The sequence below is a fragment of the Bos javanicus genome, chromosome 1 (genome assembly GCF_032452875.1).
Source record: "Bos javanicus breed banteng chromosome 1, ARS-OSU_banteng_1.0, whole genome shotgun sequence".
NCBI lineage: Eukaryota > Metazoa > Chordata > Mammalia > Artiodactyla > Bovidae > Bos > Bos javanicus.
Window position 1 is genome coordinate 15816905 of NC_083868.1, and position 20206 is coordinate 15837110.

The following is a 20206-nucleotide window of genomic DNA, read 5'->3' on the forward strand; positions in this document are numbered from 1 at the left end:
GTATACATATGCAGTATATGTATTAAAAGAAAAAGAAAAAGCATATGTGAATGTTCCTATCTACTAATACTGTCACCTTTGTCAATGGATCTGTTTCTTTTGATTGACTTAGCTTTTTTCCCCTAATATGGGTTATATTTTCATGTACTTGTATACCTCATAATTTTTATTAGATGCCAACACACTGTGAATTATACACTTTGAGTGATATAAGTATTATATAAATTTAGTGATATGATACATTATATATATAAATATATATATGATCTCTTTTATGAGATATTGTTAAATTACTTGAAAACAGTTTTATTCTTCTGAGGCTTTTAAACTTTGCTAGGCAAGCTGGGGATAGTCTTTAGTTTAAGACTAATTCGACCGCATTACTAAAGCAACCCACTCCAGGATTCCTGTGATTCTTTCTATGGCCTTACAGTTTCATCACACACACACACACACACACACACACACACACACACACACACACACACTTATCAGTATTCAGCTGAAGACTCTTGGGGAAAGCGCTGAAGATCTCTGGAGCTCTCTGTGTGAATTTCTTCTCCACAGAGCTCCCTCCTCTCTGGTGCCCCATTCTATGATTTCTAGCATCCTTAATCATTCAAACTCAAACTCAACACTGGCTCCTCAACTAGGAGAAAAGAGCCAGACTCTTCATCCTTGCGCAGCAGCCTGGAAACTCTCTACATAGTACACTTGGACAGTCACAGGGCTCGGGTCATTTGTTTCTCTTTTCCCGTGGATCAATATGCAATCCATCATGACGTAAATTTTGTCTGTTGTCATTAAACGAGTATAAATCAAGCCTTTCTTCATCCAATATGCCTGGAAATATGAATTCTAACAAGTATTTTAGATTGTCACTAGTCCCACACTTAACATCAGAAGATGCAAGGCATTTACCACTAGTGACAACATTTTGTCACATATATGCAAATTCTTATGGTATACAACACATTGCTATTAACAGCATCACTTTTACCAGCCATACAGCACAAAGTAGAAGACTACTTGGCAATGTGTGTGTACATTTTTCCTTCTTTTAAAAACTCACATCATTTCAAATACACATTAAATATATACATCACTGGATATATAAGAAATGCTATAAAAATAATGTGCACAATTCCTGTCATATGTATTGGCAGTGTTACAGCAAATATACACTCTGGTGTAATGCACAGCTATGCTGAGTGACTCATATATTTTACTTTAGCACCTCATAACTACATTTCAGGTAGGAGCCTCAAGAAGATAAAAAATATTTCTTAGCTCTGTGTTGAACTTTTCTCAGTTGTGCTGGAGTATAACAATTATGGAATTAGCAAAATCACTTTATTGGAAATGTTATATATAATACATGCACATAAATACTAAAATCTAATAAGTATAAACAAAAATATCAAAAACAGTTTCATCAAATCCTTTCAGTAAATAGACACAGAAGCAAACTACCTCTTAATGATGACTAAAAATTGAAATTTTGTATAATATACATGAACTCCCTTGAGCTGATTTTGTTTAGTTTTGGATTTAATTTGTTTGTTTTGTGGTAAAGTATGTCTACATAAAGAAAAGACAAATTAAAAAAATTATGCATATACAAACTCAACTTTTTATAATTGCTAGAAGTCTTCAATTAAAAGAGAAGGTACTCTCTAGAAAGGATCTAAGTTATCAAGATAATAAAATAATGCATAGCAGAAAGGGAGTTGCAAATGGTAACAAAATTTATTTCTTTACCAAAGGCAAAAAGATGTATTAAGACAGTTTCAAAGTATAGAATGAATTAATTAATGCTACAACCCTAAACCATAGAAAGGAAAAGATACAATGTGGACTTTGTCAGAAACATTAAAAGAGAAAGCAAAAGCCAATATTTCTATAACATATTCTTTTATTAAAAAAGAAAATTATGGATCACACAGGTCTGTGATGAATATTTACATTGATATATATCCAAATTAGATGATAAAAATTTACAGATGTTATCATTAAAGGGGAGCATGGTGGAAACAGATAGCCAAGAAGCAGAGATGATCTGGGAAATTATATTACCTTTACTACAAGAAACACAAGTGATAAGAAACACCCCTCAATAAGTTTTTGTGTGCTGGGATATGCAGATATGGAATGTTTAGTAAACAATTATATTACAGGGCAGATTGTTGTAAATATTATAATAAGGTATTGGAATAGTATAATGCAATGTGATATCTCAAGGTGCTGATCAAAACAACAGTTAGACATGTTTTTTCTGATACAGAAACAGGAGATCCAACTCTTTATGGTATACAAAGGAAAAGTATGCCATTCAATTGCTTACTAACCTCCTGCCTCTATAAAATGTGTCTATGGAAATTCCTTAATTATCACCTTTTTTATCACTTGGCCTCAGAAGATATTTTAGTTTACATAAGCAAATGATACATGAAGTAATCAGAATATTATGTCAATTTATTCAAATGTTTATCACTTTGTATGCTACTATTCCTTTAGCATTCTGTTTTTCCTTTAAAATTTTTGTCCCAGTAGATTCACAGCTCCTATGGCTTGGCTAGATGCAGTGAATGTCAGAATTGAATGCAAGTATTGATATAGTAAGTCAGTTGTACTATTCTGTACATAGTTTAAATTCTTAGCCAGTTTCAGATTTTGTAAATAAAAGAATAGTGTCCTACAATTTATATTCAGTTTATCTGAATAACTCAGCAATTAATCTAGACATCAGTTCAGTTCAGTTCAGTCACTCAGTCCTGTCCAACTCTTTGCAATACCCAGAGTTAAAAACCAATAGGCTTATCATAGAGACTTCAGTTTGGCAGTCAAGGACTCTCTCAACAAACTCAAACATATTGCATACCACAATTAGTACATCAAAGACTTGTGATAGCTTTTACTACATTTACATCTAACAATGTACATTCGAAGTTGTAGATGGATAAAGTACATACGCTATTGAAAACCTTCCAGCACCCAAGGATTGGTGGAGGAAATATGAAGCAATCTTACTAGGAATAAATTAATTGATTTTAATAGTAGGACTTGAGGGAAAAATGAAGGTAATAGAGATTTGAAGAATGACCTATCATGTCGGGGGCTTCCCAGATGGCTCAGAAGGTAAAAAAAAAAAAAAAAAATCAGCCTACAATGTAGGAGACCCAGGTTAGATCCCTGGGTCAGAAATATACCCTGGAGAAGGGAATGGCAACCCACTCTAGTATTCTTGCCTAAAGAATTCCATTGACAGAGGAGCCTGATGGGCTGCAGTCTAAGTGATCGCAAAGAGTCAGACATGAGTGAGCAACTAATACACACACATGCTATCATGTAGAGCAGTGTAGGTAATAAAAGGGTTTCCAAATGATATCAGAAGCTATTGGAGGCTTCTGAACAACAGAGTAATATTATCTGGCTTATTTCCAGTGGACCAATTTCACTATTTTAATAAGAATAACAAGGGGCACGGGTGAATGCATTCAAACCTTTATAAAGTTTTTTGCAATAATCTAGACAAATAATTTGGAGAAGGCAATGGCACCCCACTCTAGTACTCTCGCCTGGGAAATCTCATGGACAGAGGAGCCTGGTAGGCTGCCGTCCATGGGGTCGCTAAGAGTCGGACACGACTGAGCGACTTCCCTTTCACTTTTCCTTTCATGCACTGGAGAAGGAAATGGCAACCCACTCCAATGTTCTTGCCTGGAGAATCCCAGGGACGGGGGAGCCTGGTGGGCTGCCGTTGTGGGGTCGCGCACAGTCAGACACGACTGAAGTGACTTAGCAGCAGCAGCAGCAGGCAAATAATTTGGAGGAGGGTATGACAACCCACTCCAGTATTCTTGCCTGGAGAATCTCATGGACAGAGGAATATGGTGGGCTATGGTTCACAGGGTCACAGAGACATCTGAAGTGATTTAGCATGCATGCAGGCAAATAATTATGCTGGCTTGGACCAGAGCCTTAACAGTTGAGTTTTGAGAAATTATCACAATTTTAATATATTTAAAATAAGAATAACAGGAACAAACCCCAATTTAGATCCCTAAATAATTTAGAGGTCAATTAGAAGACCAAGACTGATGAGTGAAAAAACAGGAAAGTATACCATAAGCCAGAGATTCCCAGGTGGTACTAACGATAAAGAACCCGTTACTCATGCAGGAGACATGAGACGCGGGTTCAATCCCTGGATCTGGAAGATCCCCTGGAGGAGGGCATGGCAACCCATTCCAGTATTTTTGCCTGGAGGCAGTTGGATAGCATCACCGACTCAATGGACAGGGTGCTCTGAAGTTGATGTTGGCCCACTACAGGGTGGTGTTGGATCCAAAGGTGGCTGTATAACTATGTAAAACCTTAGTATGGGTACAGATTATAACTAGATTTATTGTGGAAATAATAGAACTGCTGAGTCACAATACTGTATAACAGAACCTCACACAGTATGAAAGGTCAATTATTAATATATTTTAAAAATAAGCAAATTCACAGAAAAAGAGTTCATATTTAGATTTGTGGTTACCAGAGGCAGGGGTGGATTAAGGCAGTCAAAAGACACAAACTTCCAGTTATGAAGTAAACAAGTACTAAGAATGTAGGATACAACATGATAAATATAATTAATACTACTATAAGTTATATACACTATATATAGCATATATATTTATACATATATAAATTTATCTTAAATGAATATAGTATGAACATAGTTATATATAAATACATACACACAGACACACACACACACACACACATATATATATATATATAAAGAGAGAGAGCGCTCATTGCTGACTCAATGGACAAAATTTGAGCAAACTCCAGGAGACAGTGGAGGATAGAGGAACCTGGCAGGCTATAGTCTATGGGGTCACAAATAGCTGGACGCAACAACTGGACAACAAACAAATGTTATATGTGAACACCGAGAGCGCAGTTCCTATCAGTTCTCATCACAAGGAAACATTTTTTCTATTTCTTTAATTTTATTTATATCGTAGATATTGGATGTTCCCTAAACTTAATGTGATAATCACTTCATGATGTACACAAGCCAAAAAATTATGCTGTATATCTTAAAACTTACAGTGTTTTATGGCAATTATGCCTCAATAAAACTGGAAGAAAAATAAAATTGGAAATACAGGAAAAGTATATGCAAGAATATTTATATCCATTTTATGTAGAATATACATCATAAATATATTCTATGTATAAATTATATCATGTTATCTACATACTATATGCTATAATATATATGTGTGAGCTGCTCAGTCATGTCCAACTCTTTCAGAACCCATGGACTCTAATCAGCTGGGCTCCCCTGTCCATGGAATTCTCCAGCAAAAATACTGGAGTGGGTAGTCATTCCCTTCTACAGGAGATCTTCCCAACCAAGGGATCAAATGTGGTCTCCCAATTTGTGGGCAGATTCTTTACCATCTGAGCTACTAGGGAATAATGTATATTAAAGTAACAATGAAATAGTTTTGAATGTTTATGGGAAAAATAAGGTGGTGAGTGAAAAAAAAAGTTGGGAAAAGATAAATTATTGTGCTAATATCTATGGTATGGTAGATAGGCTGGAACTACTATCTACATTAAAAACTTGAATATTACATTCATGGTAACATGTAGATGCAATCATAGGAACTGGTTACAGTGCTCTTTTTATTGTTTTTATTAGTAAATGAGGAACCAGTTCAACAGCTGAGCTTTCTTAGGACAGAGGAAGTTTGTGAACTTAAGCATGGAGGAAATATATGAGGTAGTTGCCAAGAAAATATGGGCTGAGTACTGCAAAGCAGAGAGAGCATGCATTAAGCTATGGGTCACAGTTTTAAAGGGAGATCATTCAGAATGATTCCAGCTAAGTTTAGCTGTCCTCCAACACGTGTGCTATAGGCATTGAGGTTACTTAAAGGATGACTCGTATTTTTCTGGAAATAGTTTTCAAAGCAAAAAAAGATTGAGGAATGTATATATGGTAATGATTATAACAGACAATGAAATTTAAGCTGGGGAATAAAATAAGTGAATAGAGCGGGTGATTTGAGCCAGGGAAAAGATGATAGAATCCAAAGATATTAAAATTACATCATTTCTATGTATTTGATAGAATATAAATATGATTTTCTTATAAGTATAAACACTATCAAATATGAATTTAAAAAAAATCAGGCATCCAAGAATGAAGAACTTGGAAAGTTGGATAAGAACTTCTATGGGTTACAAAACAATAGCAATGATGGTGCTTTAAGATACAGATCATGACAATACATAATAGCCAAGGAAGAGTCGTCTAAGAGGGATTTTTCCCTCAGTAAACACAACTACTGGATATATGACTGAACATAGTTATTACTGAAGATCTTTGTTTAATATATTTTATTTAAATTTATTATTTGTTAATCCATGAGTCAAAAGTAATGATGGGATTATAATAACTGGCTAAAGTACTTTTCATTACTATGAATTCAATTTTACAAATAAATTTTCATGTAGCTAGCATTTTTTTATACATTTGTTTTTGCTTCATGCTTAAAATTGACAATACAAATTTATCAAATGTATTTTTTGCAAGTTCTTTACTAGAATGTTTACTGAAATATGTTCAGATATCTGTGTCTAATTGTCTACTTGTAAAGCAATTCATTCAAATTTATTTCATTTTGTTCTTAAACTTACTGTCTTCCACTAAAATATTTCATAAATAAATCAAAGTTACATTTACTAGGAAATTTGTTATTTTTTTAAGTCTATGGATATTCACTGAAATCTACATCTCTTTGTTGCTATATTATTTTATATTTTCCTCAATAGTATAGATTCTTTCAAAAGATAAAGTAAATAATACATGAAACCTAAAACAGAATATGACATTCACAAGAAAAGGTAATATTATTTTCTGTTATAAAGACAAAGAAAACTAAGTTTCAGTATGTAAACAATTTTTTTCCCAGAATAATTTTGGTAAAATCATTAACTAATATATTATCCTATGAAAAAGATAATAGTTTCTTTCTGCTAGAAATACTTATGCATATTTTTAAATAGCCATTCATTAATATTTAAAAAAAGAAAAATGATATTTTATTTTTTAATTGTTTCCTAGAATTTCCTCAGAAATGTTTTGTTTTTTTAATTATATGTTGGACTTATGACTAGTCATCTTACATACTTTTTATTTGAAGTGTGAGCTGGAAAAGAAATTTCAGAAAGTTGTAAATGATTGAAAACCCACTTCTCAACAAGATCAGAAGCATCCCAGGAAGATTTCCAATATGCCTAATTATATTCTACCATCTACATCAGATGAGGAAAAGAAGTATCCATTTGCCTACTGCCCAGCAGGGATCTACAATACTGCTCTCAGAGCACTACAATGAAAAAATGCATTAGGATGATTTTTAAAATGTCACTCAAATATAATATCCTTCAAAAAAGCCCATTATCTGTGGAAAGACAAAAAAATACAGGCATTAAAATCTACAGGTGCCAGAAGCAAGCTCTTTAGCATTCTTCTCTACAATCAGAAACTTTTCTTTTTCCAATGTAAAGACATTACCAAAGTAATCTTAGCTTTTCTTATAATTGAGTTGTACAGATGAGCAATATGGAAAGAAATTGCAAACACACTGCCTCATAGCTTAAGTTATTATAAAATCATAAACTGAAGAATTAGTAAATATCTGAATTTAAAAAGGGATTAGCATGGAAATAAAAAGTATATCTTAAAATATATGATTATCTACTGACTCAAGAGAAAGATGTACAGAATAGTGAAATGTTGAAGGAGATTTATTTTATCCATCATGGAACTGAAAAATGAATCAAGTTACCTAAAGTCACAGAGTAGGTAAATGGCAAATCCAGAAACTGAAATAAAGAATCACTGTTGCAACTACCATAATTTCAATTAAATAAATCATTTTATTTGAAATGGGGATACAATTCAAATATATTTGAAATTCATGAGCTATACAAACAAATTATTTTTATATATCTTATTCTATGTATAGCTGTATTGGATATCTACATCACATTAATTTCAGTATTGGTGTGTATTTTCATGTGTGTGGGGGGGGTTGTGATGAAAGAAATATAGTAAGTTTAAAGGTAGGGGTTCTCCACAGGGTGCCCACAACAAGCAATTTTGGGGAGTTTCAAAATAAATCTGTCTAATCACTATCAGAGATGCTGTAAGAATACTTAGGAACTGGTGCAGTTCCTGGTCACAGCAAACACCCTCTTCCAAAACACAAGAGACTACTCTACACATGGACATCACCAGATGGTTAATACTGAATTCAGATTAATTATATTCTTGGCAGATGAAGATGGATAAGCTTTATACAGTGAGCAAAAACAAGACTGTGAACTGACTGTGGCTCAGATCATGAACTTCTTGTTGAAAAATTCAGATTTAAATTGAAGAAAGTAGGGAAAAGCCACTAGATCATTCACATATAACCTAACGCAAATCCTTTATGATTAGACACTGGAAGTGACAAATAGATTCCAGGGATTAGATCTGATAGACAGACTGCCTGAAGAACTATGGATGGAGGTTCATGACATTGCAAGGAGGCGGTGATCAAAACAATCCCCTAGAAAAAGAAATGGAAAAAGGCAAAGTGATTGTCTGAGGAGGCCTTACAAAGAGCTAAGAAAAGAGAAGCAAAAGGCAAAGGAGAAAAGGAAAGATATACCCATTTGAATGCAGAGTTCCAAAGAATAGCAAGGAGAGATAAGAAAGCCTTCCTCAGTGATCAATGCAAAGAAATAGAGGAAAACAATAGAATGGTAAAGACTAGAGATCTCTTCAAGAAAATTAGAGATACCAAGGGAACATTTGATGCTAAGATGGGTACAATGAAGGACAGAAATGGTAGGGACCTAACAGAAGCAGAAGATATTAAGAAGAGGTGGTAAGAATACCCACAGTTCAGTTCAGTTCAGTCACTCAGTCGTGTCCGACTCTTTGCAACCCCACGAAGCGCAGCACGCCAGGCCTCCCTGTCCATCACCAACTCCCGGAGTTCACCCAGACTCATGTCCATTGAGTCAGTGATGCCATCCAGCCATCTCATCCTCTGTCGTCCCCTTCTCCTCCTGCCTACAATCCCTCCCAGCATCAGAGTCTTTTCCAATGAGTCAACTCTTCGCATGAGGTGGCCAAAGTACTGGAGTTTCAGCTTTAGCATCATTCCTTCCAAAGAAATCCCAGGGCTGATCTCCTTCAGAATGGACTGGTTGGATCTCCTTGCAGTCCAAGGGACTCTCAAGTGTCTTCTCCAACACCACAGTTCAAAAGCATCAATTCTTCAGCACTCAGCCTTCTTCACAGCCCAACTCTCACATGCATACAATACCACAGGAAAAACCATAGCCTTGATGAGACGAAACTTTGTTGGCAAAGTAATGTCTCTGCTTTTGAACATGCTATCTAGGTTGGTCATAACTTTTCTTCCAAGGAGTAAGCGTCTTTTAATTTCATGGCTGCAGTCACCATCTGCAGTGATTTTTAGAGTCCAAAAAAATAAAGTCTGACACTGTTTCCACTGTTTCCCCATCTATTTCCCATAAAGTGATGGGACTGGATGCTATGATCTTCGTTTTCTGAATATTGAGCTTAAGCCAACTTTTTCACTCTCCACTTTCACTTTCATCAAGAGGCTTTTTAGTTCCTCTTCACTTTCTGCCATAAGGGTGGTGTCATCTGCATATCTCAGGTTATTGATATTTCTCCCAGCAATCTTGATTCCAGCTTGTGTTTCTTCCAGTCCAGCATTTCTCATGACGTACTCTGCATATAAGTTAAATAAGCAGGGTAACAACATACAGCCTTGACATACTCCTTTTCCTGTTTGGAACCAGTCTGTTGTTCCATGTCCAGTTCTAACTGTTGCTTTCTGACCTGCATACAAATTTCTCAAGAGGCAGATCAGGTGGTCTGGTATTCCCATCTGTTTCAGAATTTCCACAGTTTATTGTGATCCACACAGTCAAAGGCTTTGGCGTAGTCAATAAAGCAGAAATAGATGTTTTTCTGGAACTCTCTTTCTTTTTCCATGATCCAGCAGATGTTGACAATTTGATCTCTGATTTCTGTGCCTTTTCTAAAACCAGCTTGAACATCAGGAAGTTCACAGTTCACATATTCCTGAAGCCTGGCTTGGAGAATTTTGAGCATTACTTTACTAGCGTGTGAGATGAGTGCAATTGTGTGGTAGTTTGAGCATTCTTTGGCATTGCCTTTCTTTGGGATTGGAATGAAAACTGACCTATTCCAGTCCTGTGGCCACTGCTGAGTTTTCCAAATTTGCTGGCATATTGAGTGTAGCGCTTTCACAGCATCATCTTTCAGGACTTGAAATAGCTCAACTGGAATTCCATCACCTCACAAGAACTATACAAAAAAGATCTTCATGACCCAGATAACCACCATGGTGTGATCAATCACCTAGAGCCAGACATCCTGGAGTGTGAAGTCAAGTGAGGAAGCATCACTATGAACAAAGCTAGTGGAGGTGATGGAATTCCAGTTGAGCTATTTCAAATCCTAAAAGATGATGCTGTGAAACTGCTGAACCCAATATGCCAGGAAATTTGGAAACCTCAACAGTGGCCACAGGATTGGAGAAGGTCAGTTTTCATTCCAATCTCAAAGAAATGAAAGTGAAGTCACCCAGTCATGTCCAACTCTTTGCCACCCCACCTTACCTGCCTCCTGAGAAAACTGTATGCAGGTTAAGAAACAACAGTTTAAACCTGACATGGAACAATGGACTGGTTTCAAACTGGGAAAGGAGTACAAAGACAAGGATGCATATTGTCACTGTGCTTATATGCAGAGTACATCACGAGAAGTGTCAGGCTGGATGAAGCACAAGCTGGAATCAAGATTGCTGGGAGAAATATCAATAACCTCAGATGCAGATGACACCACCCTTATGGCAGAAAGCAAAGAGGGACCAAAGAGCCTCTTGATGAAGCTGAAAGAGGAGAGTGGAAAAAGCTGGCTTAAAATTCAACAGTCAGAAAAAAAAAAAATGGCATCCAATCCCATCACTTCATGGGAAAGAGATGGAGAAACAATGGAAACAGTGACAGACTTTATTTTCTTGGGCTCCAAAATCACTGCAGATGGTGACTGCGGCATGAAATTAAAAGACACTTCCTCCTTGGAAGAAAAGTCACAACAAACCTAGACAGCGTATTAAAAACCAAAACATCGCTTTGCTAAAAGTCCATATAGTCAAAGCTATAATTTTTCCAGTAGTCAGATGTGGATGTGGGAGTTGGACTATAAAGAAGGCTGAGCGCCAAAGAATTGATGCTTTTGAACTGTGGGGTTGCAGAAGACTCTTGAAAGTCCCTTGGATTGCAAAGGAATCAAACCAGTCAACCCTAAAGGAAATCATTCCTGAATATGTATTGGAAGGACTGATGTTGAAGCTAAAGTTCCAATACTTTGGACACCTGATGTGAAGAGCTGACTCATCAGAAAAGACCGGAATGCGGGCAAGATTGAAGGCAGAAAGAGAAGGGGATAACAGAGAACGATATGGTTGGATGGTATCACTGACTCAATGGACATGAGTTTGAGCAATCATTGGGTGATGGTGAAGTATAGGGAAGCCCGGCGAGCTGCAGTCCATGAGGCTACGAAGAGTCAGGCATGACTGAACAACATGGTGCAGTTCAAAGTCTGGAAGAAAGACTTAGACATTTTCCAGAGAGAAAGGCCCAGACAGGTACACATGTATACATCTCTTTATGTGATTCTGATGTACAACCTTGGTTCAGTACCTCTCACCCTTTCCCCCGATTATTAACTCAAATTTAAATATCACAACAAGGAAGAATATCAGGGTAAAAAATATTATTTAAGATTTTCTTATATAATGTAATGTCAAATGAAAGAATTTTCTTTTAGACATTGAGAATCATACAAACTATGATACAGAAATTCATGGGAATGGAATTATGTCACTTGGAATTTAACACATTTCATTATCTATAATCCCTGATTCTTGGAAAGTCTTTGCCATTTTGTAACTTCCATTCACTCTTTTGTCATACAGGCACTTACAGTAAGCAATATGTCTAGTTCAACTGGACATGGCTGTCTTTAAAATATTTGAACAACCATATCATGATTGTTTTTTTCAATTATTTAGTAAAACATATTTGCTGGTTTTATCTGTCCCTAGTTGTTGTTATTGTTGCTCTTTATCAATCTTAACATCAGGCACTAAGAATTGCCTATAATTACACACTAGAATGCATCTTCAGGATTTGGTAAAGAAGTATAAATAAAATTCCTTATAAAAATATTGGTGCAAAAATTTTGCAAAGTATAATTACTTACAAAGGTACATTAAAAATACTTGTGAACTGTCTTTTATTATTAAAGATGATGCTATAAATATGTCACCATATTTCAGTTTTTCATTTCACTGCAGGTTTTATAATAAAGTGCAGATATTTGAAACACGGCTCTCTTTCTTAAATCAGTAATTGTGGATTTGGCAGTCTCATTTTGTAAATTCTATTTAAAGAGACAAAAGAAGTTGAAAATCTTAAGTTGTTTTCTATAATATAAAGGTGTTGCAAATTACACCATTAACTTTTTTAAAGTTTCTTTTAAAATCAGTATAAGCAGTTTTCATCAGCCTAAACAAATTTAAAGGAGGTATTCTGAAGATGATATACTTTCCAAAATGCACCAATGCAGAGGCCTGTCAGAAGAATAAGCAGAACTAAGTCTGTGATAGCACAGGAAAATATGCCAAAGCTATGTCTGGAGGCTGTAAAAGTCCACTTATATACTTAAAATTTCTATTTTGATACGAAATTTCACATTTCAAAATTGCATATTCATAAGTGAAACACTGCTAATTTTAAATATGCCTTGATTCCTCTCCTGAACAGTATGCACTATGAGGCAGAAAACATTTGTTTTACACTGCTGTATTCTTTGTGCATAGGATAGCACATGGAAACATAAAAGCCCTCAATAAAAGATGCTGATGGTTGTTAAATGAACTTAGGCAAATGGTACAGGAAACATTAGCAATGGAAATTTCTGTAAGTTTAAAGATTATTTTATCATTTACATTTTATTAAATGTAATTTTCAAGAACTCATATTTGCTTTAGAATGAAAAAAATGAGGACATACAAAAAGGCTAATGTAACCTTCATATTTTATATAAATAAAAAATTAAGATATTTGGCAGAACTAATACAATTATGTAAAGTTTAAAAATAAAATTTAAAAAAAATTAAGAATTTTTAGTAGAGACTTTCATATAATGTGAAAAACTCACTCCATTATCCTTTACCCTCCATTAAAAGTGGTTTATATAAATAAATCATTTAAAACCATTCTAGAAGTTTCTTTAGGTCCACAGATGTACCTACTCAAAAAATAATATCCTAGAGCATAAAATAATAATGAACACAATAGTAAAATTATCAATGTCTTTATGCTAATAATTTAATTTGTTATAAAATTTAAAACATATTCAAGTGGTTGTATTCACCAGGCTCTTCTGTCCCTGGGATTCTCCAGGCAATAACACTAGGGTGCGTTGCCATTTCCTTCTCCAACGCATTAGAGTGAAAAGTGAAAGTGAAGTCGCTCATACTAACTGTAGAGTGGGCTTAATTTCCAGTAGAGGCAGCAGAGGATATGTCTGACTCAATGAACCTGAATTCAGGCAAACGCCGGGAGATAGTGGACGACAGATTACAGACCAGGTTTGATCCCTTAGAGTAATCTGAGAATCTATCCTCATCTAGCATTGGAAGTAAGGCTCTGGTTACTTGATTATTTTTTAAGGCTAAAATAAGTGAATATAATGAGTCTCTCATCATTGGTATGTATATAAGAGAATATCTATTAAATGAAAAATGAAAGTTATATTTGAGAAGAGACATATCAGAAAATTTATAAAAAATAATGAAAGTATGAGTAAGGAATATGAAGGTATAATTAATAAAGGCTTACAAACATGATCATTGTTGAGTGATCTTCTCCAAAGAAATGTACTAAATTGTCAAAAGAACTATCCACAGTTTTATATATCTAATTTTTGGACAATTTTAAAGGATGTTACAGAAATAAAACTCCTTTCAGATTTGGCAATATACCATAGTAATACCTATGTTTATTTGCTAAGAAAATATTAAAGCAAACTCTATACTGTTTTTCTGGGTTGCCAGAAGAATGCAAATGTCATTCACATTTTAGAAATTTGATTTTCAACTTGCATATATAAAATAAGTATATCAAAATAGTATAACTATTGCCAAAAGAGATATACTGTCTAAAAAATGCCATCATGAGGAAAAAAATGAGACAAAGCTGATGTACAGGAATATATTTTTTCTAAAGATAAATAGTAAATGGCCAGGGAGAAGCCTGTTATGTAGATTTATGGAGTTAGCATGTTGTTAAAATTACAAGATAAGTTGGAAGAATAGAAAGCATATTTTGGATAAACTGACTTCACAATTTTCTGCTATCAATGTTGTTAAGTCAAAGGTACTTAATTTTGAAAATCATTTCCTTCTATGGCAATTGACTTAAATTAATGAAAGAGGTTTAAAGGAGGTTGCTCTTTAACACTGAGAAAGAAAAGAGACATATAAGTTTAATCTCATCATTTTTACATGTGTGAAAATGCCAATTCAATTAACATAAATTATATAAAAGCAGAAATCTACTGTCCTAATGCACAAAGAAAATATGAAAGAATTAAGAGTTAAATGACAGCCAGGATTTTGAGAATTTAAATTATTTTCATTTTCATAGTACAAGGTAGAGGAATTAAAATTGCAATAAGGTATTTTATGGATTCAGTGTATACCAAAAGTTTGTATGTAGGAAAACTTAACAATTTAAAATTTTGTGTCTTAATGAGAAACATCTTAATATTAAATTTGACATTTTTCTTTTATGAATTTATTTTTAGGTTGACTGTGATAGTTGTCTTTTCAAAAAATAAATCATTCTTGCATTTCTACAAGTTACTTGGTGAATTGGAGACCAATATGAGATTTAATTATATACAAAACACTGCAAATACAATGCTTTTGAAAATCACTGTATATTAAATTGCTGTTACCTTATCACCTTCAGAAAAAGTGATGCCATCCACTGCTCTCTTCCAGGTGATTGCTGGAATAGGCTCCCCTTCTGCTTCACATATGAGTGTGACTTGACCATTCTCATATGTAGTCTCATTTTTAAGCTGTATTATGTGAGGCTGTACTGTAAAAAATATATACATTACTCAATCTGTATTAAAAGAAAATATTATTATTCATAGTGGGCATTTGAGTACACAATAGCCTAGTATTACATTATTAACGTTTCAGTGGTTATAGTATCATGCTTGCTTCATAAGAGTGCCAGTAGAGCTGCAAATTATAGGAGAAATAGCTTTAAAAATAATGTTCATAGATTATGATTATAAAAATAATTTGAAGTGGCTTAGAAACCAATAGACAAAAAATTCTTTTCAAGATTTTGCCAATTAAAGCTATTTAATTTTTTCCTCTTAAAGGTACAAAATTAAAATATCCTCTTAAAACCACAAGTCTACTACGTATGTGTGTCTGTATATGACATTTGCTTTTGTAGTGATTATCTCTTAAACTTTAAAAACAATTTCACAAAAGGAGGGGAAATAGTGACTGTATCCTGAATATATAGTAACTATAACTATGTACAATACTTAAAATACTTAACAAGTAAATACATATACATACTATTTATCTTTATTATTATGGTTGATTTATTTTGCCCCTAGATTGCCTTAATATTATTAGACATAATAGATAATTATTTCGTTATAGTTATGACAGCTATAAAACCAAACCATCATGTGTACTAATTTAAATTATATTAATATTAAAACATGTCCCTTAACAAATTTACATATGCCAAAGAGCTTTAAAATTTTAAACTCTGTATTGTCAGCATTTCTTAAGCTTTTATTTGTTTGAACATAAAAGTGATAAAAGTCAGCACCTGTTACTTCAGAGTAAGTAACAGGTTTTTTTTTTAATCATTAAATGCAATCAATTATGAAATATATGTCAGAGAAGGCAATGGCACCCCACTCCAGTACTCTTGCCTGGAAAATCCCATGGGCGGAGGAGCCTGGTAGGCTGCAGTCCACGGGGTGGCTAAGAGTCGGACGTGACTGAGCGACTTCACTTTCACTTTTCACTTTCATGCATTGGAGAAGGAAATGGCAACCCACTCCAGTGTTCTTGCCTGGAGAATCCCAGGGATGGGGGAGCCTGGTGGGCTGCCGTCTATGGGGTCGCACAGAATCGGACATGACTGAAGTGACTTAGCAGTAGCAGCACTATCAAATATATGTATGTTGTTCTTAATCTTAGAAAATTAAATTCCTGATATCAGAAATAGGACATATATAATTTTTTAAATTCAACGTTTATTCCATTTACTTTAATGATTTTAGCTTTATTTCCTTATATATGCATGATTTTGTATCAAACACAATATGAATCTGTTCACTGTTGTTACTATGCAAAGTAATTACAACAGTCAAGTAGCATATCATTTTTCATTAATTATTTTCTATTTAAAAGGTAAAAAAAATATTAGAACTCTTTTGCCTTTGTTCTTACTCAGTGTCACTTAAATTTTAAAAATTAACTAAACAGTATTTCATATAAGCTCATTGAGATCGATTAAGATTATCCTTTGAAATTACCTCAAAGTCTATCATTTCTAATTATGTAGTTTATACTAAGTCATATTTAGCATTGTACATTTTAAAAAGAACATTTACTTAAGTGGTAAATACTACTTGAATAAATTATATGATTTCTATAATTTCTAATAATTTTGAGAATTATTAGAAATAATGTATTTACTCTTATTCTATGTGAACAATTTTATCCTGGTTCATAGCTTTGCTGATTTTTCATCATTAAAGATATTTGTGTAATTACATCTAAGCATGACCCTTCTGAGCAACTTTCCAACATCATGATCTCCAAAATAATAGCCCTTTTTAGATTGATCTAGTTTCACATTCTTCTTAGAACATCTTATTATTCTAATTTTATTTTAATATACTTTGGTATATTCTTTACTGTCTGTCCTACTTAACTAAAATATAGGCTTTATGAAAATCTCCCTGGTACAGGAAATATTTCTACTACAGCTATTCAAGGACCAACTGACCAAGGGTGTGTCCACAGGTGTACACCATTCATTTTTTGGTCTAAACAGTATTGCTGTATCTGTCAAATGCAAAACCTGGTCCCTCTAGTCTTCAAAGTATTCCTTCCTTCCTGCCCCTCTCATTGTTGGGAAAATGTTGTGATAACAACATTGCTAAAAATGGAGAAAACACACTAAATATCAGTAATGCATATAATTCTTCGTGTTTGTGTTTTAAAGAGAATAATCATATTCTAAATATCCACCACCAAAATCTTTTCCTCTTACAAATATAACAGAAGCTAAATCAATAATTAAAAATAAATACACTGATTTTTGTACCTTTTATAAGTTCCATAAAGAAAGGAATATGGCTCTAATGTGGAAGTTATTTATATTGCATGTCCTTTTAATAAAATGAAAAGTTAATATTTAATCATGGTTACAGGTCAATGTTCCTAATTATAGCCTTTTGAATGAACTCTCAAAGTATATTAAAAGTAAAACTGAACCCAGCGTGTGTTATTTAAACATTTATAAGAACAACCCAAGATATAATAGATTTCATTATGTATAATTTTAATGAATTTTCTTCTAGCCTCCGCTATGAGTTCACCAAATATTTTATAAAAATTAATATTGTAATCTCATATAATTCTTAAATCTATCTGGTAGCTGAAATTTTAAAATATATTTTAGAGATGGGAAAACTAAAACATAGGTTTAGAAATTAATTTAATTATAAGTAGCTCGTATAAGCGACAGAGACTTTTCCAGTTTGACTCAGACCTTCCTCTAGACATTACACTTTTAACCACTGTGCTATAATACTTACCAAAGACTTGGAGAAGCACCTGTTTTTCATCTTCTCCTGCCTTATTTGTGGCCTTGCAGACATAAGGGCCCCCATCACTATTGATTATGTTCCTGACAGTGAGTTCTGTATTGCTTCCTCTCAATGAGTACTTTTCATTTTCTTCAATGAACTTGCCATTCCTAAAGAAGAAAACAGAGGTTGAACTTCATAAATTTGAGTTCATTTTTCAGGAGCAGATCACACTTAGCATTTTGACCTATAATGGTCAATCACTTCATGGCTACTGTCATTGATACATAAAGCTATATTCCAATTAAACATATATTTATTAGCTTAAGAAAATTTAATGCATAAGTAGTAACATTATACTTGAAAGTTGCTTTGACTTTAGAGGCAAGAATAACATTTGAGTTGTGTTGAAATCTTGACACGCATCTTAGGCAAAAAGCACTTAATTTCATTTCATTCTTTATTAGCAAAAATAAAAATAAAAAAGCTTTATTGTGGTGAGTCAACACTTATCGATGAAATATATTTATTTACTAGGTTACAGGGACACAACAGACTTCCCCAATGGCGCAGGGGTAAAGAATTCACTTTCAATGCAGGAGATGCACGCTCGATCCCTGCATTGGGAAGATCCCCAGGAGAAGGAAATGGCAATTAACTTTCATTCCACTATTCTTGTCTGGGAAATCCCATGAACAGAGGAAGCTGATGGGCTACAGTCCAAGGGGTTGCAAAGCAATCAGACATGACTTAGTGACTAACCAACAACAACAAGTATAAAAATTTAGGATCTCCCTTTAGGTGTTACTTCCTTGGTGGCTCAGATGTAAGTAGTCTGCCTGCAATGCAGGAGACCTGAGCTTAATCCCTGAGTTGGGAAGATCCCCTGGAGAAGGAAAGGCTACCCACTCCGGTATTCTTGCCTGGAGAATCCCATGAATGGAGAAGCCTGGTAGACTACAGTCCACTGGGTCACAAAGAGTCGGGCATGACTGAGCAACTTCACTTTAGGGGTAGGGAGGTTTACCTGTCCATATGAGTTTAAATTAAAAAGGAAATGTATAAAAGATTATTAAAATTTTTCCTAGAAAGAAACAATATTTTTCTGATATTCTAAATGATCTTTTCAGTGAATTTTAGTTCTGCTTTCTAGAAAGTACTGCCATATATCTTAAAATAATCTTAATTTTCTATGACTCAATAACATCCATGTTTGCAGTTTTTATTGACATTTCTAAATATACCACAAAATCTGCAAAAAATTCACAAGTGGTGTACAACATTGGGCAAATACTAAATGGCAAATGTATACAGTGCTCTGCAGTTTTATGTTTTTTCATAATTTCAGTAATTAAACATTTTCAAGTATGAATAATGACAAGATTTCAGCATTTTTGTCTAGAGTTTTATGTACAGATAGGGCTTTCACCCCAATTCTTAATCTAGTCAATAAAGAAGTATTCATTTGTATCATCATCAATTAGAAGTTTTAGCAATTTGTGGCTTAAGACTCACTTTCCTTCTCTTATTAACCTGGATAAATACAATTAGCCCATACATGTGCACTCTCCCTCCCATCCTGATTCACAGATGAGAGAACTAAACATTTAAGTATGATTTCCCCACCCCTCAATCCATAGATGAAAAGGCTTAGGTTTACACAGAATTATAAGCAGCATGTTAACTAAATTCTAGTGTTTTTTATGATAAAGGGATTTTTCTCTACGTTATGTGAAATACTGTTCTAAATGTTTGAAATACAGCAGATGAGTGGGACAAAGCCAGTTATCTTGAAGAATTCATAATCTGACTGGCGGTAATAGAGGGTAATATAGATCCCATTAGTGCATGTATTCATAACTTTGTGTGTGTGCTGGGAGGGGTGAGGGACCTGTTATAATAGAAGAAAAAGAAAAAGATGATGGCTGGAATACTCTGGGAATTCTCTTGGGGAAAATTCCACGATCCAGGCTTTAACATGAATGGGTAGGTCTTGAAGAATTTAAAGCAGTCAATTTGTAACGATTAGAGTGCTCAGGGCCGGTGCACTGGGATGACCCTGAGGGATGAGATGGGGAGGGAGGTGGGAGGGGGGTTCAGGATGGGGGACATATGCACACCCATGGCTGATTCATGTCAATG

At 34.2% G+C, this 20206-nt stretch overlaps 1 protein-coding gene across 2 annotated transcripts in view; it reads right to left on the bottom strand.

Annotated features, from left to right (window-relative positions):
- NCAM2 (neural cell adhesion molecule 2) overlaps positions 1-20206 on the bottom strand; it is a 562754-nt gene that overhangs the window by 163446 nt on the left and 379102 nt on the right. For both annotated transcript variants that reach the window (XM_061425859.1, XM_061425935.1), the window contains exons 7-8: positions 18074-18234; positions 15161-15306 (exon numbers count right to left, since the gene is read on the bottom strand). In XM_061425859.1, the coding sequence (XP_061281843.1) occupies positions 15161-15306; positions 18074-18234 (307 nt within the window). The remainder of the gene's footprint in view (positions 1-15160; positions 15307-18073; positions 18235-20206) is intronic.